This window comes from Arvicanthis niloticus, chromosome 9 (assembly GCF_011762505.2).
Source record: "Arvicanthis niloticus isolate mArvNil1 chromosome 9, mArvNil1.pat.X, whole genome shotgun sequence".
In the NCBI taxonomy this organism is placed as follows: Eukaryota; Metazoa; Chordata; class Mammalia; order Rodentia; family Muridae; genus Arvicanthis; species Arvicanthis niloticus.
In genome coordinates this window covers 27,440,772-27,464,434 of record NC_047666.1, presented here as the reverse complement: position 1 = coordinate 27,464,434, position 23,663 = coordinate 27,440,772, and the positions used below count along the sequence as shown (strand labels likewise).

General features: G+C 43.4%; 1 protein-coding gene and 1 non-coding gene across 3 annotated transcripts; one reads left to right on the top strand and one right to left on the bottom strand.

The window, feature by feature from the left end:
- The first annotated feature begins 606 nt into the window (after window positions 1–606).
- On the top strand, window positions 607–735 carry LOC117715931 (small nucleolar RNA SNORA61). Its single transcript, XR_004607711.1, has one exon. It is a non-coding gene; the product is annotated as a small nucleolar RNA SNORA61 (small nucleolar RNA).
- A 966-nt stretch (window positions 736–1,701) lies between these two features.
- On the bottom strand, window positions 1,702–23,300 carry Hmces (5-hydroxymethylcytosine binding, ES cell specific). Of its 2 annotated transcripts, XM_034512013.2 has the most exons (7): window positions 23,211–23,300; window positions 22,496–22,691; window positions 19,171–19,314; window positions 15,402–15,527; window positions 11,380–11,558; window positions 4,435–4,627; window positions 1,702–3,418 (listed from the first exon to the last, which is right to left on the bottom strand). In XM_034512013.2, exons 2-7 carry the CDS (start codon window positions 22,676–22,678, stop codon window positions 3,182–3,184), a joined length of 1,062 nt encoding a protein of 353 aa, XP_034367904.1. In that variant the 5' UTR covers window positions 22,679–22,691; window positions 23,211–23,300; the 3' UTR covers window positions 1,702–3,181. The 2 variants fall into 2 exon arrangements, with proteins under 2 accessions (XP_034367904.1, XP_076796192.1); XM_076940077.1 differs by lacking the exon at window positions 23,211–23,300 and having other exon boundaries at window positions 22,496–23,193.
- Window positions 23,301–23,663: the final 363 nt, after the last annotated feature.

Here is a 23,663-nt window from a genome sequence, read left to right as displayed (position 1 = left end):
CTGTACTGTTCTGCAAATACTGTGGATGTTCTATGATCTACACAGCATCTCAGCCCAATTTGAAATGGCCCATCCCTATCGTTCTCGGGCCTAGCAGAAGTCTGAGAGCTCAGTTCTCACCATAGCACCTGCGCTCCAGACCTCCCCAGCTATAAGCCAAATCTCCACATTCCCCAATATGAAGCATTCCTCCCACGCCAGGAGCCCATAGATTGCTCCTCAATCTACCTGTGCTAAGTCATGCACCAGGAACCAAGCTTCTTGCTTTAGTCTACTTTTTGCCTTAACGCAAAGCACTTTTGCCTGAGGCACTGAATCAAGATGGACTGCAGAGAGGACAGAGGCAAGCATCTATCACAACCCAGACATTCTGTGCAGTCTGCTTCCCCCAGGGCTAGATGGAAAGAATGCCCTAAGGACACATTGTCATCCCCTAGTTGTTGCATGAGTGTTGGGCACAATCTGGGAGGACAGCAGGGAATCCAGACAATTATATCCTCCTGATGCCCGCCTGCTCTGGAGAATGCCAGTCACAACCCCATATCACATTCAAACTGGCAGACCAGCCTGCCCTGCTTAGTCTGAGGTCTAGTTAAAAACAGAGAAACCCTTTGCTTCCCTTCCCCACCAGATCTCAGTACTGGTGTTGGTGGTACTAAAGAAGGAAGGGCATATTGTAGCTGGCCTCCCTGTGTTGGTGTCTGCTATAGAGCTTGCAGGCCAGATCAAACAGGCCTGGATTCTCTTTGTAAAATGGAATAATCTGAGAAAGAAATGGATGTGAAGCTCTGGGCAGTTACAGCAATTGCTGACTAAACTCTTGGATGTTTCTTGAATTCTAATCTTTTAAAAAGCTAGGTAACTAGTAAAATGGCCTTCACCTGTGATTTGGGGTCTAAAATAGAAACTAAGTCACAGGAAAGAAGGGGAGGAAAAAAGAATACTCTATAGGCAGAATCTCTTGGCTAATACTCCATGGTTTACAGACCTGTAACTGGATTAGTAAAAGCTTTTATTTTTGGGAAAAAAAAAAAAAACACAAAGGAAAACAGATGTTCCCAGCTGTTGAGATGGTTCAGAGGATAGAGTATGCTTCAAAAGTCTTACAAGATGGACTCCACCCCCGAAACCCACAAAGACAAGGGAATCAGCTGACTCAGGTTTTCCTCTGATCTCCCTCCACATATGTGCTGAGCACATGATTTTATATATACACATACACACACACACACACACACACACACACACACACACACACATTTAAAGAAAGGATGCTCCAGAGTTCTACATGCAGGATCAAACATTGTCAAGAAGGCAGGAAAAACAGATCACAGTTCTCTGAAATAAGTGAAAAATTGACAAGCAATTAGCAATGTCCAGTAAAACTAAAGGCTAAATAAAAACTTAATGTCTGAGCATTTATAAAATGTACAAGTACTGAAACTATGTTCTCAGATATAAAAATTTAGGGTCTTATGCAGGCTGGTTTTGAACTCCCTACCCCCGGCCACCATCCTCCCTTTGTGCTGGGTTAACAAGTAGGCACTACCAGGACAGGACAGCATGTTATTTATATGAAAGTGCTACTTGAATGAAAAGTTACCCATGCATTGCATTCATGTTAAAATGTTAAAAGCCCTGCTAGGGAATTTAATCATAAATAGGAGGGGGAATATAATAAAGACAAAGGAATTCATTACACAATGTAAATATCAATATGTAATTCAGTGAATATTCTAGTAAGTTATCTGAATCTAAAACAAAACAAAAACCTCATAGAAATGAGATCACCAGAGGCCACAGCAGAAGCATAGGGTGCCTGGACCCTGACTGCAAGGGTAAACCCACCCTCTCCGTGCTCGCTCAAGTGAAAAGCAGGAGAGAAGGCAGCCTGGGAAGGCCAGGGTGGAGGGCCTGCAGGCACCTGGCTCCGCCCCCAAGGACCCGCCCGCACTGGGTGGACGCTGATGGCGCGCTCACACAACACAGGATCCGCGCAGGATTGGTGGAAACCCCGACCCCTAATTTGCATAAACCCGAGGTCGTGTCGGCATCTCGGGATGCCACTCAGCTGCAGCTGCCTCTGTGAGAGCAGTGCCCTTGTTTTCACGTCCCTGTCTATACCTGAGAGGTCCTTCTGTGAGCCATGCCCGCCAGCTGCCTTGCTCTCTCTGCACTAAGGGGTTTGTCTCGCAGCGACGACCAGCCCTTTGGCAGCGACAGCCCTCAGGAGCACCTGTACCTTGTATTTATTTATATGGTGTGCTGGAGTGGAGGCTCACAGGCTCGCACTCAGCAAATCCTTGCACCTGCGCTCGCTTATACAGCAATTATACTAAAATTGGACTAACATGATTAAATGAACGGCACTTGGTCAAGTACTTCTTTTTGTTAACAGGAGAAGACGTGGAAAAAAAAATTCCTGCTCCCAGGGATTTTACTTGCGAAGGGAGATAGTATCCCAAACAACTAATTATGAAGTGATCTGGTGCCAAGGAAAGACAAGGGGCTCCACAGAGCAAAGGCTCTGACTCGGCTGAGGTAGGTGGGAGCCACTTCCCCAGTATTTTTAGTTGCAGACCCCCTACTGCTGCCCTGCTGCACGCTCAGCTTTAGAAGTCTTCTCACCTAGATCCTTCGCTCTGTCTTGAAGGCCTCCGCCCCACCTCTTCAAATCTTCCCCAAATCACTGAGTATGCAGCCACTTCACTTAGGTTGGTTTAAACTAAACCCAGAAGCACTTTGAAGTATTAAGAGGGAAAGGTTGTACAAGGGGCTGCTGCCACTAAACTGACTCTGAAGGCCCCAGTGGCCCACTCTTTTGTGGTAAAACTCATACTTTAAAACAAATACCAGGAAAAAACTGGGTAAGAGCCAGAACTCTTGCCAGCCAAGGTTTATCAAACACAATTTATTTAGAACAAAATACATTTTAAAAATTTAACTCTAAAGGAGGGCCCAGAGATTGAGAACACCGGGAACAGAAAAGCTCCCAGCAGGGAAGCACTTTTCCATCTGAGCCAGGAAGGGTAGCAGGGCCCACAGTAGCCATGTTCATCTAGGCCTGTAAAGGTCAGCTGACATTGGATCACCACCTTCCCAAGCAAATGGTTACAATTCCAGTCAATTGGTGACAACAGTAATACTGTATCAGGCTGAGGCCTGCTATGGAGGTCTGTCACTAGCTGTTAGGCCTCTTGGCCACGGGCTCATCCTCCTTCTCCTGCTTCAGCCATCGATCCAGGAAGCTGCTGGCGGTACCTCTTTTAGTAGGCAATGGGCTCTTCTGTAGAAACTGGCTGGACCACTGGGGTAGACCCGATGCATCCTTTTTGGGAGAGTCAGGGTCTTCCTTTTTGGGTGACTTTGTAGCCAGCCATTGCATCATCCTTTGACTGCTGCCACTTGCCTTGGGCTCCTAGGAGAGAGAAAATCCTTATAGCGTCCAGGTTTGATCTTCAGAGGGAACACCAACGTGAAGGAAGAAGCATGTACCACCCTCACCCCCAGTCTATGCTAGCAGAGTGTTACTAAGTGTGCAAATAAATGACGCCTGTGAGTGCCCAGGGTAGGAGAAGCCCTTAAAGATCAGAGGACAGGAATCAGTGTGGAGCTGGAGAGTATTCCAAAAATGCAGAGAAGGAGGTGCCTTCTGAAAAATTCAGTGACTCAATGGCTGGGGATGGGAGGCTGCCACCACAGTAAGGCTGAATTGTTCCCCCGGCTTAGTATGACTCGACTGCTACTACTCATACATGCCTGCTGCCTTTGGAGGTACCAGAAGGAATTTGATCCTTAGAAATGGATTTACAGAGAGTTGTGAGCCATGCTGAGAACTGAACCCAGATCTTCTGCAAGAGCAATAAGCACTCTTAACAACTGAGCCATCACTCCCAGCCTATTTTAATTTTCTGAAGAGTATGAGAGCTCTTGGTAGTTTAAAATCCAGCCAGGGCTACACAGTGAGACCCTGTCTCAAAACAAACAAAAATAAATCTGAATGTGGGTGTTAGAATTCGCTCACAAGTTACGAGCACTTTGCTGTTCTTGCAGAAGACCCAGGTTTATTTCCAGGCAGCTCACAACTGCCTGTAACTCCAGCTCTAGGAGGGCAGATGACTTTTTCTGGACTTTTCAACCACTGCACTCATGTGCACAAACACATAAGTAAAGTAAAATAAAATAAATCTTTAAAAAAATTAGGAAAAAAAAAAAAAAAAGCCAGGCATGGTGGTACATGCCTTTAATGCCAACAATAAGGAGGCTGTGGCAGAGGGCAGCCTGATTTACACAGCGAAATTCCAGGATAGCCAGGGAGACATAGTGAGACCCTGTCTAAAATGCAAATCACATGAAATGAACATTAAAGTTCTGATGATACATGGGCATATTCTGAACAACAGTGGTCTCAGAATAGACAAGTCACCGTCCTACCTTCTTAACCAGCAAGTCAGCAGGAGCCAGACACTCAGGAGTGTTGTTTCGGGAATTGTTCACCACTTGAGAAACTGGATGGAAGGTGATGTTATCTATGGGGTGGATTAGCTTCAGAGCTTCCTGAGTGGCGACCTCACCAAAGTCAAGCCATCTGGAGACTGCGTCTTCTCCATCTAGTATGGCAGGCATTCTGGCCAGGGGTCAGACGGAGAGATAGATAAGGGTAGAGAAAGGAAAGAAACCAAGTCAGTTGATAATTCAGGCCTCACAGGAGCTCCTGGTCCTCACTCTTACTTCACACCTGGACATGGCCACAAGTTACTGATATAGTGCACTGGAGTCAGCAGTCACTAACTTGTTACATTTCATGTACAGGTAGTAAAGAGTAAGACTGAATCTACTGTATGCCAGTGCACCCCCTAAAAAGTTGATGAATTTTCCTGGGTGCCCTGGACTAGAATTAAAAAAGAAATCAGATCCTGGGAAAGTCTGTGAACAACTACCTCCAGACATCATCTGTGAGAGACCTCCAATAAGAAACAGCTGGCCAGCACTGAAGTGAGTCTGTAGTCACAGCTACACAGGATGCTGAGGTGGGTGGATTATTTGATCCCAGGAGTTCAAGCTAGCTGAGGCAATACAGCAAGACCCAATCTTTTATTCTGATTTTTAGACAAATTCTTGCTGTAGCCTAATCTGGCCTCAAACTCCTGATTCTCTTGCCTCTCCTTTCACTCCCTGAGTGTTATCACACCAGGTGAGACATTTCTCTTTAAAAAAAAAAAAAAAAAAGTCAAAGCAGCACATATATGTAATCCCTGCACTCAGGAGAATGAAGCAGGAGGATTACCATGAGTTTCAGGCCAACTTGGACTTACACAGTGAGTTATAGCAAAGTTTGAATGCAGAGTAAGACTCTGCCTTTAAAAAAAAAAAAAAAAAACAAGAGTGACTGAGTGAGAACAAAAGACCCTTAAAAGTTCTGAAATCTAGATGCGTTCATACCTCTTGTGCTGAATTATATATATCTTAGTTGGAGATAACACACATTAAACCTTTCTTAAACAGTATACAATTACAGTCTATTTTTAAGTCAATAGCATTTTAGATGATATATATAAATTCAGTTTAAGATTTGGCAAAAAATAGAACTAATCCCCCACATGAAGCGTATAGCTTAGGACAAGGCTAAAGCAGGCGATCCTGGCATTGCTGAAGCAGCCTGTCCTTCAGTGCTCAGAGCAATCAGTAACTGCGAGGTGTTACAGAGGCAACCATTTCTCTGCCAGTGACTCTTTCCATTGTATATACTCATACATTTTTAGTTAATTTCATGTGTCTGGGTGTTTTCCTGCAAGTATCTCTTTGCACATCTGTGTACCTTAGGAGGCTCACCCAGTGTTGGGTTTCCCAGGGACTAGTTACATACAGAGTTGTGAGCCATCATGTAGGTACTGGAGATTGAACCTAAGTCCTCTGTAAAAGCAATCAGTTCTCTCGACCACTAAGCAATTTTTCCAGCCTCCACTGATTTATTTATTTGTGTGTGTGTTTGCCTCCTGTCAATGCCTCTTCAGCATATCCTACTCGCATGGGTCACCACAACTAGCTCATTTTTAAATTAATTTTTGTAGTACTAGGTATTAAACCTAGGGTTTTATGCCTGCTAAACAAGTAGTCTCCCACTGAGCTACATCCCAACTTTTCTTTTAATTTTTCTTTCTTTTTTAAAAAAATTTTCAAGACAGGATTACTCTGGCCATCCTGGAACTTGCTCTGTAGACCTGGCTGTCCTCAAACTTAAGAGATCTGCCTTCCTCTGCCTCTAGAGTGTGGGGATCAAAGGTGTGTGCCACCACACCTAGCACATCTCTTCCTCTTCTTCTTCTTCTTCTTCTTCTTTTTTTTTTTTTTTTTTTTTGTTTTTAGAGACAGGGTTTTTCTGTGTAGTCCTGGCTGTCCTGGAACTCCCTCTGTAGACCAGGCTGGCCTCGAACTCAGAAATACACCTGCCTCTGCCTCCCAAGTGCTGGGATTAAAGGCATGAGCCAACACTGCCCGGCTCATTTTTCTTCTTAAGGCAAGGTTTTGTTAGCTTGCCTAAGGTAGACTTGAACTCAAGATCCTCCTGTTTTACCTTCCAAATAGCAGGAGTAATAGCTAGAGCTATCAGGCTTGACTTAGTGCTTGTTTTAAAACTGCAAATTAGTTCCCAATGAGTCTGCTGTATCAGCAGATTTACATTATGCAAAATCCTATCTGCAAGAGATAGTGGGTGAAAAGAGGCGTGGTAATGCACACTTGGAAGGCAGAGGCAGGACCTCTGTGAGCTTGAGGCCAGTCTGGTCTACATGGTGAGCTATAAGACAGCCAGGACTATAAGAGAGACTATTTCAACCTCAGCCCCATCCCACCCCCATAAAAAGAAAGAAATACAGGTTGGGAACTGGAGAGTTAGTTCATTGGTTAGTGACCTTGTTGAGGACCCAGGTCTGATTCCCAATACCCACATATCCAGTCCCAGGGGATCTGACAACTTCCTTTGACTTCAGCAGGCAAAAGGCATGCATGTACTACACAGACACACATGCAGGCAAAACATTCATACCTACTTTCTCTGCCCCCTACTTTCAGGTTAAAATATGACCTCTTAAGTGTTCCTGCCACTGTCTTTGTTTCACTATCATGAACTCTAACCCTCTGAAACTGTGTTATGGAAACAACCACTGAACTGAAGACAAAATCGGCAAGGAAATGATCTTTATCATTGTTACTGAACAGGTATCAAGGCAAGGTCAACCCTACTGGCCATTTGATCTATAAATGTAGTGAGAAAGACAAAAGAATCATTGAAAAATTCAAGAAGGCAGTTGCTGAGATGGGAAAGAGTCCTTCTTTCCACATTAAGATTATGGGTTTTGGTCAAACTGGAAACCAAGAGCAGCACCATTACTGTATCACCCTGTGTGACCCTGTGAGAGATCAGTTAATTATCATGTGTCTATTATCAGTGCCCCAGAACACAGAATATATCTGAGGCTGACCAGGCTGTCCTGATGGCTGCTGTGGGTGTTGCTCAGTTTGAAGATGCCATCTCTAAGAATGCAGATAGCAGAACCATGAGCATGCCCTCTGGCTTAAACACAAGGTATAAAACCGAATTCTAAGTACTAATAAAATGAATTCCACTGTGCTACCCTATAGCCAGAAGAGATATGAGGAAACTGTTTAGGAAGTCATCACCCATGTTAAGAAAGTTGGCTCTGACAGGCTGGAGACATGCTCAACAGTAGAGCACTGGCTGCTCCTGCAGAGGACTTGGGTTCGATCCCTAACACCAAAATTGTGGCATTCAACTGTCCTTAATTCCAGATCCAGGGAATCCAAGGCTCTCTTCTGCCTTCGTAGGCAACAGGCATGCACACTGTACATAGACATGCATGAACCCAAAACAACAGTATCTATAAATACAAAAACACTGTCTATGGAAACTGGCATGAACTTGATATGGTAACATTTGTGGTAATTTCTGTTTGGAATGGTAAAAATATGCTGAAGCCAAGTGCTCATATCCCTTGGGTCACTCATGAAGATGGTAGCACCAGTGGAACGACACTGCTGGTAGCTTTGATTGTAACCAGGGCCTAAACAAATAGGCTGAGGAGTTTTGCCTTATCCACCCATTCACCTGATTTCTTACCAACTTCTAAGTGTCTTGAAAACCATTAGCAGGGAAAATACTACCATATTCAAGATGCAAAAAATGCTAAGAGTGTGTCAAACTTTAAAGCTTGGTTTTATGCTATAGAAATACACAAATTTATTTCTTATTGACAAAAATTTGTTGACTGTAGTGGTTTCTATATGATTAATAAAAATGTGTTAAAAATCATATACATATTAAAATTAAAAAAAAAACCAAAACTAAGAAAAACAGGGTAAACATAGAAAACTGACCACAGTGTAACTGAGCTTGCAGAAATATACAAAACATGCATATATCCCACCTCGGACACCCATAGCTATCTTGGCTGAGACATATTCAAGGTGTATTCTGTTACTTTTTTGCATTTGTTAATTTTTATACAATTTGAAAATACTCAGGGACACAAGAGATGGCTCAGTAGTATGAGCACTGGCTGCTTTTCCAAAAGACTTGCGTTCAATTCCAAGTACTCACATGGAAGCTCACAACTGTCTGTAACTCCAGTTCCAGGGGGATCTGACACCCTCAAACAGGCATACATGAAAGCAAAACGCTGACGCACATAAACAAATTTAAATATGTTTTTAAAAAGATATAAAGAAAAAACTCATCTAACATCGCAAACATGTCTAGGTTTCCTGGCTCAAACATGTTAGATTGTTTATACAAATGAAATTGTTTTAAATATGAGAAACTAGAAATGTTAAGCATTTAGAAATAAAAATGAGAACATGATGATCTCCAAGACAATAGATATGAAGTAAACCTCACTGATGACAATGCTGCAAAAATAAAGATCGATATCTGAGCAATATCACAAATGCTGTGACTTTTTTCAAAGAGAAAGCACAATTTACTGATTTAAAAGAACAAGCTTCAATACTACAAAATCAGCTCTTATTGCTGCAAGTATTGATTGGTTTGGTAGTTTCAAATACAGCTGCATTTCTCAAAGCTTTTTGCAGTAAGAAAAAGCCACAAAGGCAGGTGATTATAACACTCAAGGAATTCTAGCAGTGACACAAAAGGTAAATGAAGGTGACTATTCTTTTGATAAAATGTCCAATTTCCCCCCAAGACTAGATACTATTATTTTTTAATGTTTCACTGATAGTTGTCTTATTTGAGACAGTGTCTTCCTATGCAGGACTAAACTTGTGTAAAGTTTCCTGCCTTTGCCTTCCAGTGCTAGGTTATATTATAGGCCTGGGCTACCACAACTGGCAGACAGTGCTGTCTTCTCACCCTTATTTTTCTTGTGCTGGTTAGTTTTTTGTTCAGTTACACAAGCTAGAGCCATTGGGGAAGATGAAAGGCAAACTGAGAAAATGCCTGTATCAGACTGGACTGTAGGCATAGCTATGGGGCATTTTCTTGATGACTGGTGATGGGGAAGGCCTAGCCCTCTGTGGGTAGAACTACCCCCAAGCAGGTGGTCATGGGTTATATATGAAAAGTATCTGAGCACACCAGTAAGCAGCATGCCTCCATGGCCTCTGCTTGAGTTCCTGCCCTGACTTACCGTCATGGTGGACTCAGATTAGGATGAGTATTAAATAGACCCTCTCTGCCTAGAGTTTCACTTGGTCATGGTGTTTATCATAGCAATAGGAAATAAACTAGGACCTTAGTTTTCAGTTTTATATCCCAGACTCAGATTTTACTGGTTGTTTAGTGTGGACTGTTGTCTATATGTAGGTGAGGGCAGATACAAGATAAGGCTAGAGGCTGTGATTGGGCAGTGGATAAAGAAGGTGGGCTGAGCGGTTTAGAGATGGAGAGATAGGGAGACACAGAAAGAAGGGAGAGAAAGATGAACCAGATTTTGTGTGGCTTTAAATAGCCACAGGAGCTATGATATAAGGGATGGATAATTACAGGACAATTTGTCTCATCTAGGTGGGCAGTTTATATCATTATCAATTGGCTCTGAGTTTATTGTGTGGGTGTTTTGTGGGTTGAGAATTTACTGATATAAATCTGACTGATAAATTACAAGCCTCTAGGGTTTTGATTTTACCGGGTTATGGGGATTTGTAACAGCTAACCACCGGGGGTGGATGGCTGGAAATGTGAGCAGGATCTGCTGCAAGAGAACAGTGAGTTAGGGACCATGGAGACACTGAGGGCGGGGAAATCGCCATACTAGAACGTAGCCCCTTGTTTTTATATTTCATGCAACAGGTGGTGCCCAATATGGGGCTTGAATCCACAACCCTGAGATTAAGAGTCCCATGTTCTATCAATTGAGCTAGTCAGGCGGTAGCCAGAGACCCCCAATTTAGGTGGTGGATCCACGGGGATCCACTACAAGAATATTTATAACTTAAAATAACTTACAAAATTAAGATAGTAGTTTCTGCACCCAACCATTGTTACCTGTTGATTCTAAACTAAGATTATATGATGTTTTCCTTCACACAGCGATTCAACTTGGTTCCAAAGAAAAATACGGTAGCAAGGCACCCCAGCCAGCCATGGAAATTTGGAAGCATGGGCGTGCATGGCAATAGCCAGCCATGGGAACTCAGCAAACCAGATGGAGAGATTTCAGAGCTCTGAGAACAGGTTGGCCTGTATGCCAGGCTGAGTATGGGCCAGCCTGTCTGCTGGTGCCTTGCCGGCGGTAGCATACATTACCATTTAATATTTCACACAACAGTTTAGCATAGCTGATTTTGGGAGACAAATATATACACATTTATATTAAATGGCAAAAGCTTTGACTTCAACAAATTAATGTACTTTATTTTTTTAAGATTTATTTTTCTTATTTGTAGTTATGTATACGTGTGTGTCTGCATGTGGGAATGTCCACATGGCTGCAGGTGTCTATAAAGGCCAAAGGAAGTGGATTGCTAAGAAATACAAGTATACACAGTTGTGAGCTCCCTAGAAATCAAACCTGGTCCTTTGCAAGAGCAGCAAGAGCTCTTATCCACTGAGCCAATGGCGTTGGGGTAAATCTCAGTGATACATCACTGGCCTAGTAAGTCCATGGTCATGCTAAGGACACATTCACCCATGAGCTGCACCACCAGTCCCTAAAAATATTTTTAAAATCTCAGAAACCAAAATTATTTATAAGGATTTCACTGTATAATTTTGCAAGCATGTTGGTAGCCTATTGGAGAATTTACTTTATGTTTTGGGGAAACTGGTTATAATTTGCATAAGTTAGTTTACTAATCTCTAAAATCAGAGCAAACTCTCCCCAGGAAAAAGCAGTGACTTGCCTGTTGTGGATGTCACTCAAACCTCTGCAGGAATCCACAGTGATGATGCTGTAGGAATACAGGCGCTCTCCCCCGGGGGGTTCCCAGCAGTCAAAGATCCCTGCCATTGTCAGCAGCCTCCAGTTGTCCCAGACCTTTTCCTTGTTGTCAGGACTGTCTGAAGCATCATTCCCACCTGACTGGAAACAGCAGGCTGATTAGATTTGCCCAGTGATGCTTCAGACCTGGCAGCAGGTCAGCTGTTTTAAAACAATTAGGCCTGTTCTATATTGATCCTATCTGACCCATTATCATCCGCACCGAGAGGCTTCATGGCAAGTGTCCACTGAAGAAGCAAATGCTGGTTTCTTAATACTTCCAGAATTTAATGCCTTCACTTGACTTTCAAGCTCGCTAAAAATCTAGCTCAGGAAGGGTTTAAAGAGAGCCTGGCTATTAGGAAAACTGTCCAATATGTCCCTGATCACCGAAAACACAAGGAGACACTACAGGGGGGGGGGGGGGGGGGCAAGCTTGTGTTGAATGGGAAAAAACCAAAAACCAAAAAAACCCCTGAAAACAGCAAAGTCTATGAGTGGCAGTGGTGTCAGGGAACAAACCAGAGGCAACCATACCTACGAGAGTGACTTGATCTCATATTTAAAGGCATAAGAGAAGAATTCCCAGAAATTATTATTTTGGTCTCTTCCCTGCATATTATGTCTAAAAACAACCAAAATTGTAAAAAAAAAAAAAAAAAAAAAAAAAAAAAAAAAAAAAAAAAAAAAAAACCTCTCCCCCTCCCCACACACAACAAAAAAGAAAAAAAAAGAAAACAAGAGATTCTACTATTCTACTGCCAAGAGAAATCGTGAGAAGCAGCCTGAAGGCACGATTACATTTCAGTTAAAAACATTACAGGCCTCTTTAAACAATGAACATCACCCAAACTAAAACACAGAGAAAAGAAAAAAATTCAGAAGAGACCACTCAAGAACTATGGGACAATATCAAACAACCCAGCACATCTATAGTACAGAAATAAATGCTTTTTCAGAAATATAAAACCAGATTTCAAGCTGGATTTAGTGGCATATGTCTTTAATCCCAGCTCTGAGGAGACAAGGTATGCAGATCTCTGTGAGTTTGAGGCCAGCCTAGTCTATATAGGATTTCCAGGACAGCCAGGGTTACATAGTAGAGAAATCCTGTCTCAAAAAACCAGAAAACACAGAGAACTGGTGGTGGTGCATTGCATAAGGCGTCTGCCTGCAGAGGGCGTGGGGCCCTCTGCGCTCTCTCAATTCCCAGCAAGCACATGGTGGTTCACAACCATCTGTAATGGGATGCAATGCCCTCTTCTAGTAGGTCTGAAGGAAGCAACAGTGTATTCACATACATAAATAAATCTTTTTTTTTTTTTTTTTTTAAGTTGGACATGGTGGCATGTGCCTATTACCACTTGGGAGCTTGCTAGACAACCAGCCATGGCAAACCAGTGAGCTTCCAGTTCAACAAGAAACCCTGTCTCAAAAAACTATGGTGAAGGACAACTGAGGAAGACATGCAACACTGAACTCTGGCCTCTGCCTGCGTAAGCATACATGGTCATGTGTACCTAGGTGCCAGGAACAAACTTGGCATTAATGGCCCCATAAGAGAGCAGGAAGTTGCTGGGCAGTGGTGAAGCACTCCTTTAATCCCAGCGTTTGGGAGGCAGAGGCAAGGGATCTCTGAGTTCAAGGTCAACTTGGTCTACAGAGCAAATTCCAGGACAGCCAGGGCTCCACAGAGACCACCCCTCCTACCCCCCAAAAAGGAAAAGAGCAGGAAGTAGCTTTTGGAGGAGCTGACTTGTCTGTAAAAGGGGGAACTGCCAAATGTTATCTCAGATCTCCAGCTGTAGAGGCATATTTGATATAGAAAAGCTTTCTTCATTTTCCTTGGAAGAGAAATGACATGTGGCTAATGAACTAACTGCATACCACGAAGAGTTGAAAATGGCTCTACCTTTTATAGCTTGAGACTTTTGCTACCACTCAAGAACCCCAAGTACATGTAAACATATCGAAGAATGCAGTATTATACATCCACAAAGAAAAACCCAAGTTTATCAAGAGTGACTAGATAAATGAAGAGGCTTCAATTAAAAACCCAAAGAAAAAAGAAAACTAGTAAGGCTGGTGGCAGAGAGTAAACTGAAAGAAAGAAAGTGAAAGCATTCCACAAAAGGTGGAAACTTAGGTTTAAAACAAAACAATTGACCTGTCGTGATGATACATGACTTCTTTGTTATTTATTTCATGTGAGTACACTTTCACTGTCTTTAGACACAAAAGAAGAGGGCATCAGATCCCCAGTACAGATGACTGTGAGCCACCATGTGGCTGGGAATTGAACTCATGATCTCTGCAAGAACAGTCAGTGCTCTTAACCACTGAGCCATCTCTCCAGCTCTGGTTTTTATTTTTGTTTATGTTTTTTTTTTTTTTTTTTTTTTTCCAAGACAGTGTTTCTTTGTATAGCTTCAGCTGTCTTGGGACTTGCTCTGTAAGCCAGACTGGCCTCTAGTTCAGAGATCTGCCCTCCTCTGCCTCCCAAGTGCTGGGATTAAAGGTATTCACTACCATGTCTAGCTGGTACATACATTAATCCCAGCACTTAGGAGGTAGATGTGAGTAGATCTCCATGAGTTTGAGGAACTTCATACTCAATTCTAGTCCAGGCAGAGTCACAGAATGAGACAAAGGTAAAAGGCAAATCCCTATTGCTGAAGACACCATGCATTGCAGAAACAAGGCCCAAAGATCCCTAAATTGGAACAGACTCAAACGGCCATTCCCTTAGGGCTAGCTTTTATGGGGCCAAAAATACTATGCAAGCTTCCAAAGGAGGGAGGCAACCAATAGTCTGCCTAGTTATGATGCTTATGAACCATATCAATGACTAGCACGGCATGATAACCCAAAGGGTGCGATAGTGGTTCATATCCCATGTTGATTACCAATAGCTCACTAATTAAATCCCACTCAACAAGAGGGAAACCATGCCTGCTACTGGAATGCCTACTAACTATTAAAGCCAGCTACTCAGTGCTAGTGAAGTCATGGATACAGGAGGAGAATCTACAAGTACATTCATTACTTTACTAAACCAGCATAATCCTTGACAACAATCTAAGCATTTGTCTTCATAGCAGACAAGTGTAGTCTTCACTCCTCATCAAAGAAACTTCTTTTTGCAACAGAGACAATTACAGAAAGCCACAACCAATTAAAATGAAGAGTTGTGGAGTCCCTCTCAATGACTACATCTATAAAACACTCCTACACCTGAGGCTCAGAGAACACTGCAAAAAGAGATAGTGGGAAGACTATAAGAGCCAGAGGATCAGGGAGTTTACTGAGACTGTATTTCCTAATAATGTCAGAAGCTCAATCTATAAAGTCTTACTAACATGACTGCCCAAATGTGATCTGAACAGGGACACCAGTGGACATGCCAATGTAGACGGGGAAAGGCCCACAAGGCCTCAACCCTACAAAAACACTACATCAACTGAGGACTACTGGGAGTGGGAGAAATACCATTCCCAGGGAAGAGCACACCAGCTTGTGTCCAGTGCCAGTGGTCAGCACTGAAAACATACATATAAGCAAAAGTATACAGATTGAGCAGGTTATACTTAGAAATGTAAGTATACATATTTACATGCAATAACAACAAAAAAGGTGGCCACAGGACATGAAGAGGTAAATGGGAGAGTTTAGAGGGAAGAAAGGGAGAGACGATGTGGCAATCATATTATAATCTCAAAAATAAACTGTAGATCTGTATTAATAATGAGTTAGTTCTGAGAAATGTGACATGAAACAATTTTGTTGCATTAACAGCAGAGAGTGTGCTTAACATAGCCTAGATTATACATCAGTGAGTAGAATCAATATTCTACGTGTCCTATAATGTTTACAGAAACAGTGTTATATGACCTTGATTTGTTTCTCTGTCTTTTCCAAACATACTGTTTACATAACTGCTCATACCTGCTCTGTCTTGATTTGAGGAAAATAGATGAAGTATGGTTGCCTTTGGTTTGTTCCCTGACACCGCTGCCACTCGTAGAATCCATCTGCTAAAACAACACACCGCCGTCCTTTCCCCAGAGGAACCTGAGAGAGAATAAACAGGATATTGTCAGTGATTCTCATGTTCAGCACTGTACTGTGGTGGCAGAGGGCTTGCCTAGCAAGTACAAGGCGGTATGTTCCACCTTCAGAACCACATCAAATACACACACAGAGACACATACACCAAAACACTCAGACTCATATGTGGTCCTGGAGGAGTTAATCTTTATCTTTTTTAAAGTTCTGGATGAGAACTGATCTCAGGAAAGTATTTTACCATTGAGCTACATACCCAGAGGAGTTATTTTTTTTCTCTTAAGATAATTTTTAAAACAAAACAAAAGACAGAGTCTCACTATGTATCTCTGGCTGAAGCACACTATATAGGCCAGGTTGGCCTTGAACTCACAGAGATCGGCCTGTCTCTGCCTCCCCAATGCTGAGATTAGACAGGCTCCACTATATTTGGCTTTAGACATTTTGAAGACAGGGTTCCTTTGTGTAGCCCTGGCTGTCCTGGAACTCACTTTGTAGATCAGGCTGGCTTCAAACTCAGAGATGCATCTGTTTCTGCCTCCCAAGTGCTGGGATTAAAGGCATTTGTCACCACTGCCTAGCTTAGACATTCACCCTTTTTTAAAAAATTATTTCTTTGTGTGACAGTACATGTTTGTAGTAAAAGGACAATTTGTGGGAGACAGTTTCCTCCTTCTACCATGTGGGCCCCAGGGATCAAACTCTGATCTTCATGTTTGGTGCAAGAGCCTTTACCTACTGAGCCATCTAATAGACCACCACATCACTTTTCTTATATATAAAGTCACTGCTCAACTAAACAGATGTGGAAAACTAAATAACATACATAGAGGCAAAAAAGCACTTTTCCACTGGTGGCAGCTAGGTTTATACAGCAGTTTTCTCCAGGACAGAAAGGGAAACTCAGGAGGTAATCAAAACAAAACACGCCTGAGAAGTAGAGGTTCTAGAAGGCCCCTCCCCAGCTTTATAGGAGTAAACAACTGTTCTCCTAGGAAAGGAGACTGACCAGTCCATTTGCAGAGATCCAGATGGCAGCTTCTGAGTGCTGGAGTGGATTTCAGTGATGAAGTTCCTTTTTAAGTCATCCCTGCTCCTCTAAGTCAACCCATACCCATACTCCTCTTAGTAAACCCAATAAAAACTCACTGGTTCACCAAGTTGGACTTTATCTGTCTTGGGCTCCCTTTCAGGGGTAAATAGATATGTGTATTACATCTCCCCAGTTAAAGTTTGCCAACAGCTTGTCTCCAGTTTGCTCCAAGTGGATCATGCTTTCCAGTATTTACACATCATCTCATCCTTTTCCAGACTGAATTAGCCTGGCTCTAAATGACAAATAGAACACAGCACAAGCAATGCTGTATGACTGACAAGACCAGGTCACAAAACTCATGTAGTTTCTGTTCTGCCTTTTTGAATCATGAGCACTGCAGTAAATGAGGTGCTACATCAGAAGTTTGGTTAACTCATGCTAGTAATGTAGAAAGGCTTCAAGTTGTTCCAGCCATACCAGCCATGGTATTAACCATGCATGAAGAAGCTATTTGTCTTAGTTTGCTTTCTATTGCTGTAACAAAATACCAAGACCAAAAGCAACTTGGGGAGAAATAGTTTTATCTCTATTTATAACTTATCATGAAGGGAAGTCAGAGCAGGAATTCAAGGCAAGAACTGAAGTAGATGAGACCAGTGTGGTAGACTTTAATTCCGGCCCCTGGGAGGCAGAGGCAGGCAGAGCTCTGTGAGTTTGAGACTCTTGGAGTCTGTTTTACAAAGTTCCAGAACAACCAACCTTGAGACCCTTGTTGGGGTCATCTTCTTGTGCACTGTATAAAGGTTGCCTGTTAGTGTTTTGTAAATATCTTCTCTATCACTTTCTGATTGATTTAATAAACAGCTCAACAGCCTATAGCAAGGCAGAAGAGAATAGGCAGGACTTCCGGGAGAGACAGGAACTCTGGGAAAGTCTGAGGGTAGATCGGTCAGTCAGAGACAGATTTGCAAGCAAGACTCAGTATGAAACTGAGGAGAGCTATCAAGCAATGGGGCAGAACATAGATTAAACAGGTTAATTAGATTATAATAGTTGGAAACAAGAATAAGCTAAGGCCTAAAGCTTTCATAAATAATATAAAAAGGTTCTGTGTCATTATTTGGGAGCTGGCAGGCACAGAAAGTCATGTTACAGACCCTGCCTCAACAGCAGCAGCAACAAGAATGGAAACAGGCCATAGAAGAATGCCGTTTACTGTCTGCGTTAAAAGGCTTGCTCAGTTTTGTTTTGTTTCCATATAACCCAGGACCACGCCTATGGGTGCTACCCACCAACATCGAGCTAGGCTTTCTTTCCAATCATTGATCAATAAAATGCCCCACAGACAAACTCACAGGCTAATCTGATGGGGAGTTTTTCAATTGAGGTTTCTTCCTTCCTGCTGACCCCAGCTTGTGATAGAAAACTAACCAGCACAACTACCATAGATATCTATCCTTGGCCAGGTAAAAACAGCAAACATTCCCAGTAAAAGCTGCCTTACTAAGCAGCACAGTTAGTCCACACTATATGAGATATATATATTTTTTGTCATTAAAATTTTGTTACTTTATTTACTTCTGGCAGAGAAGCATATGACCATGGCAACTGTGGGCAAGACAACTTGTAGTAGAAGTTGGTGCTATCCTTCTACCATGTATGTTCTGGTGGTTGATGTTGGGTCATTAGCCTTGGTAGCAGGTACTTTACCTAGAAAACTTTGTCTGCTACCTCCACCCCCATTTTGAGATCAAGGTTTCACTGAATATTTTGCTTGGTCTGGAACTCACTCTGTAGATCAAGTTGATTTTGAACTCACAGATCTGTTGGCCTCTGGCTCCTAAATGCTGGGATTAAAGATGTGTGCTACTACACTGGGCCAACTGTTTTGTTTTAAAAACTGTCTTAGTTACTATTCAATTGCTGTGATAAGACACCATGGCCTAAGCAACTTGAAGAAAGAGTGTTACTGGAGGTTTACAGTTTCAGAGTAAGTCCATGACCATCATGGTGGGGAGCATGGCAGCAGGCAGGCAGACAGGCAGGGTGCCATCATGGTGGGGAGCATGGCAGCAGGCAGGCAGGCAGACAGGCAGGGTGCCAGAGTAGTAGCGCAGGGCTTATTTATTTTGAGGCATAATCACCAGTCACAGAGAGCAAGAGAACAAACTGGGAGTATCATGGGCTTTTGAAAGCCTACTCCCCAAACCTCCTCCAACAATGCCACATCTCCTAATCCTTCTCACAGCTTCACCAACTGGAGACCAAGTATTATGAGCCTATGGGAGCCATTCTTATTCAAACCACTATAACCAATAAGTTTGGGCATTGCTAGTCTGGATCACAGAAATAAACAAAACAGGATCCAACATTAACAACTGGGAATATCCTGGCTGGGTGGTGGTGGTGGAACATTCCTGTAATCCCAACATTTGAGAGGTAGAGGCAGACAGATCTCTGAGTTTGAGTCCAGCCTGATCTACAGAGTAAGTTCCAGGAGAGCCAGGGCTACACAGAAAAACCCTGTCTTGAGAAAACAAAACAAAATAAGAATAACAAACTGAGAATATCCTTTGGAATATATTTCTCAGGTATCCTAAACACGCTACCTACCTTGAATGACTGCTTCTCCATTATGGTATCACTACGACAGTTGGTAGTGTTGAACTGCAGCTTGGAAGGATCACTTTCTTTAAACCAAGATGGGACTAAGCCCCATCGCATGGGAATAATTATCCGATCTGATGAATCTGCATCCTGCCATTAAAAAAAAAAAAAAAATTAGCACCTAGATTGGTGGTATACACTTGTAATCCTAGCATTCAAAAGGCTGAGGCAGGAGGATTCCTGCTACTTTAAGGTCAGTTTGGGCTACATAGAAAGTCCAGGCAAGACTATATAGACACAGTGATTAGGCACACTTGCTGCTTTTGTAGAGGACCTGAGTTAGGTTCTTAGAACCTATGTCTGGCAGCTACAACTGCACCTAACTCTTCCCAATGGCACACACCCAAACAGATGCATGAGCACACACATAAATTATAAAAAAAGAAAGGCTGAGCAAGACACAAAAATATAATTAAACAGGCTCAGATACAACAGGAAGACCATAATTACTATATATAAACAGTACAAGGTATTAAGTGGGAAAAAATTAGCTGGGCATGGTAGTACATGCTTTTATTTTAATCCTAGCATCTAGGAGGAGGGTGGATCTCTGTTAGTTCAAGGCCAGCCTGCCAAGAGAGAGAGAGACAGAGAGACAGAGAGAGAGAGAGAGAGAGAGAGAGAGAGACAGAGAGACAGAGAGACAGAGAGAGAGACAGAGACAGACAAAGAAAGAAAAGAGGGGGGAGGAATGTCAACCAAGAATGGTGGGTAGAAAACATTTGTAATCCTAATACCTGGGAGATGATACAGGTGTATTGTGAATTTCAGGTTAATCTGATTTACTGTCTGAAGTAGGTCACAGGCCCAAGGTTAGTTGTCTTTTCTGCTAAATGGATACAGTGTCAAGCTAAATATTTCCATGTATACCCAGAGCTGAGTGCTCGTCTCTGCACTGGTCAGAGGAGCTCCTGAATGTCGATGGTGATGATTACTGCAGAGACTCACAGCTTCTCAAAGTACTGAGAAGAATGGCTTTTAAGTGTTCAGCTCTAAATGGACACCTATATCATCCCTGTAAGGCACAGGGAGCATCGTGGAAGAGAGAATAAAAAGAAGGTAACAGTTGGAGAGGGGAAGAGAGTAGAAGGATGAAGAAGAGAGCAGCAGATGGGGCTGAGAAGTAACAGGTGCTAGACTGACTGGTCACAATACAGTAGATTCGTGTATGAAATTGTCAACAGTTAAATAAAAGGATATAAAAGTCAAAGGACTGAACTGGGCATAGAGATTTAATCCCAGCAACTTGAGAGGCAAGTAAATCTCTGAGTTCATGGCGACAGTCAGGGACACACAGAGAAACCCTGTCTGGATAAACAAAACAAAAATGGTGGAGTGACTAGACGTGCTGTGAGACTGTCTTCAGGAAATGGCATGGCTGCTGTACTCAAGAACTCACGGGCAGCACTGGATACGTGCACAAGACCTACTCAGGAATGGGCCCATCAACATTCAGCATTCCACCAAGGGCTGGAGACAGCTCATAAAGCCCTAGGCCTCCCTGAGAAGCTACAGGCAGGTAAGGTTGTTGGGGAGGCGCCTCAATGGTGTCTTCTTCTAGCCTCTACGGACACTGTACATGTGCATATGTGGTGCATAGACATTCATAGACATTCATTCAGGCAAAACACCTATGCACATAAAAATAAATGTAAGTATTTTTAAATGTCAGTGATGTCTTGGTTGAGAAATCCTATCTCATAGTTCTACTGGTCACCTTTGAGTGTTTTCATCACTGCACAAAGCATCCCCAAAGACGAGGGCAATGCATACAAAGTGGCTGAGAAGCTGAGATACTGAAAGTATTGCTCATTTTAGTCATCTCTTCCTTTACGGGGTCTGACTTTGGAACAGAACAGCTGGTGGCACTGTGGTAGATGAAAAAAAAAAAAAAAGGAAGTACTTTGCAAATCAGTGGTTTCAAATACAGATATTGCTATCTATACATATATGCTGGCAGTTGAACTGCTGAACTGTTCCTAATTTTATTTTAGAATGTGTAGGTTTGAAAAAAAATAAAATATCAAATATTTACCAAATTAAGAGACCCTAGCAATCTAAACAAATCACATTACAGATGTTCAGTCAAACACTACATGGGCAAACTCAAATGACCCAAAGGAGGGCTATGTCTGCTAAGGACTCCACCTTCCCCTTCCTGCTCCCTAATATCCATCCCTTGAAATAGGGACCATGGTTTGTTCAACAGTTAAGGATACTTGCTGTGCTTGCAGAGGACCTGGGTTCAATTCAAAGCACTCACATGGTAGCCTTTGGTAACTTCAGTGCCAGGGGATCTGAAGCTCTGACTTCCAAAGGCACCAGGCACATATCTGGTGCACATACATACATGTATGCAGGTAAAACATTAGTACACATAAAAATTATTTAAATTAAAAAAAATCAAAAATATTTTATGTGTACTAGAACTAAACCCAAGGCTATGAGCATATAAAATATGTTCTATATCTCTGAGTAATATCACCAGGCCCATCACACTGATTTTTTTCTTTACACTTATTTGTGTGTATGTGTCCACTCTCTTGTGTGCATGCCACAGAGTGGGAGTAGAATCAGAGGACAACCTGCAGGAGCTGGTTCTCTCCCTACCATGCAGCAAGTGATCTCACGAACTGAGCCATGTTGCAAGCTCTTCAATCAGTTTTTTGGTTTTCTGTTTGTTTGTTCTTTGATACACAGTTTTACTTTGCAGCCTTGATGGGCTCCCAACTCAGGGATCTGCCTTCCTCTGGCCCTAAGAGCTGGAATTGAAGGTATGTAACAACACAGTTGGGTTTTTGTTTGTTTTTATATAAGGATAGATGACACTGATAAAAAATAATATCTGAAAGCTTTTATCTTTAAAAAAAAAAAAAAAAAGACTCAAGCTCATCAGAGTGTATACACCCGTAGTACAGGATTCTAGAGACAGAGGCAGGTTTGCTAAAAATCTGAAGCCAGCTTGGCCTATATAGTGAGTTTCAGGGCAGCCGGAGCTACATTCATAGTTAAAATTCTGTCTCAAAAGAATTTTTTAAATGTATTCAAATATGAGGTTCATATAACTTGGGCATGCATTAAAACAGCTTAATTGACCCTGAAGAATACTGACTTATTCCTTGCCCTGAGTGATTAGGGCCTTCATGTATCTGTAAAGGCTGCATTCAAGGTCATTCCGGAGGCTGGGCAGGTATCACAGGAGTCACGAGTCAGACGCCCACTGCGGATGCTGGGCCAGAAGATCCTAGGGTGCTGACACCACACTCCTTACCTTCTCAAAGTGCAATCTGGAGAGAAGCACTGGGCTGCTGGACTGCGGGCTCTTGTTGTAGGAGGGGCAGTACTTGTCAGGGTCCCTCCACTGCGGGAGCCTACGCCTGCCCTGCCGATCCCGGTAGGCACAGGCCCTAGTGAGAACATCTCTAGGCAAGTGACAGGACGTTCGTCCGCACATACTTCAGCACTGCCTATAAAAAGTCACAAAACCATAAGGTTTTACTCCCTAGGCCACAGCATCCTCCCTGCGAAGCCACATCTTCCACGGAGGCTCCGTTAGCTCAGCCGGTCGAGGCCCCTGCAGGCCCACAGTCCAGAAGCAGGCCTTCGGGTCCTCCGAGGTCGGTTTCGGTGGACTCAGCAGAGGGAGGTGAGCTCTCTCTGCATTCACACCCGCAACACTCGGAGCCCGCGGAGCCCGCGGAGCCGCGCCATCGCCCTGCGTGGACACGCTCTGCTCCGGGGCGGGGCCTGGTCGGCGCCGAGTCTCCCGCTAAAAACCTGGGCGCTCCTCGGCCGGACCGCGTCCCCTAAGCCGGGTCCTCTCTTCCGCCCGCTCGCTTCCCCTCAGCGGAGCCGAATCCTCCGACTACTCCGATCCCCTGAGCGCGGCCTTCCTCCGCCCGCCTGCCCCCGTGCCCTGCGCGCCGCCCTCTTCTCCGCCTGCGTCCCCTCGATGAGGCCCTCCCCACGCGACCGCGTCTTCTCACCGCCAGAGGGTCTCTAGTCCACTCTTCCACACAACTAGCGTCCGCCTAAGGGACGGCCGCCCCGCCCCTCGGTGATCCCGCCCCGCCCCCGACGTGACGCAGGCGCCGTAGGGGTTTCCTCCCCACAGGTGGGGGTGTGGCTAGGTGGTGAGCTGAGGCCATTCACCTAGAAACCCATGTCCACAGGTTCACCACCTTAAAGCAAGACCAAACACACACGCCTGAGACAGACACTCCAGGGGACCTCATGTTCCTCCTTCCCAGGCCAGAATCTGAAACCAGGAAACCTGTCTGCTTCCCAGTCTTGCCTTCTGAGAGTCATTCAAGTCACCCTCAAATGTGCAAGGCCACCCGAATTGAGACTCTCTAGCTAGCAACACAGAACCCCTAAGGGTCAGGAAGCCCCACCTTGTTTCTTTTTAACATTTGTGTGGGGTGTATGTACACCTTTAA